Source organism: Contarinia nasturtii, unplaced genomic scaffold (genome assembly GCF_009176525.2).
Source record: "Contarinia nasturtii isolate CC-2019 unplaced genomic scaffold, AAFC_CNas_1.1 Cnas_scaffold_1277, whole genome shotgun sequence".
Taxonomy (NCBI): Eukaryota; Metazoa; Arthropoda; class Insecta; order Diptera; family Cecidomyiidae; genus Contarinia; species Contarinia nasturtii.
Window position 1 is genome coordinate 2,660 of NW_022198617.1, and position 759 is coordinate 3,418.

Genomic DNA, 759 nt, shown 5'->3' on the forward strand with positions numbered 1-759 from the left:
ATTGGACTAAGTGGTATGATTTGGCTGGAACTGCAACGCGTAAGGACTTTGAAACATATTTGCAGCTGAATAAAGAGGCGGCAAACTTGAATAATTTCACATCCGGAGCAGAAATGTGGTTGAATGATTATGAAGACGATACACTTGAAGTGCAATTGGAAAATATTTTCGAAGAAATTCGTCCGTTCTATCTTCAATTACATGCCTACGTTCGCCATTCTTTGAAACAAACATACGGCGAAGAGATTAGCGAAGATGGACCAATCCCCATGCATTTGCTGGGCAACATGTGGCAAGTATTTTTGTTCTTTGTCAATGTTGAAGGAAATGGATTTGGTTTTTCTTTATAATAGGGCTCAATCTTGGGAAAACATTTATGACCAGACTACACCATACCCTAAGAAACAGTCGGAGGGTTTGACTAAGGAGATGCTTGCACAAAACTATACGGCATTGAAAATGTTCAAATTGGCTGAAAAGTTTTACGTGTCGTTGAATATGAGTGCATTACCACAGTATGTCCTTCAGAAACGCCATTAAATTCGATATTCATACATTTATTCAATTGGGTAACTGACATTGCTCCCGCTAATCCGCCCGTATCCGTGTCCGCCAGTGTCCGTCGACCTCCGCCTATATCCGCCCATATCCGCCAATATCCGTACGGAGATGGATATATTCTTTCTCCGTATCCGTTTATATCCGCCCGGATATTGGGCGGATACAGAGTAAGTTCATACTCATATCCGTGCATTCTCC

At 41.6% G+C, this 759-nt stretch overlaps 1 protein-coding gene across 1 annotated transcript in view; it reads left to right on the forward strand.

The window, feature by feature from the left end:
- LOC116345481 (angiotensin-converting enzyme-like) overlaps positions 1-515 on the forward strand; it is a gene marked incomplete at its 3' end in the record, with an annotated part of 1,204 nt that extends 689 nt beyond the window's left edge. Inside the window, exons 4-5 of the mRNA XM_031774895.1 lie at positions 12-292; positions 354-515. Of these exons, the coding sequence (XP_031630755.1) occupies positions 12-292; positions 354-515 (443 nt within the window). The remainder of the gene's footprint in view (positions 1-11; positions 293-353) is intronic.
- Between the last annotated feature and the right edge of the window lie 244 nt (positions 516-759).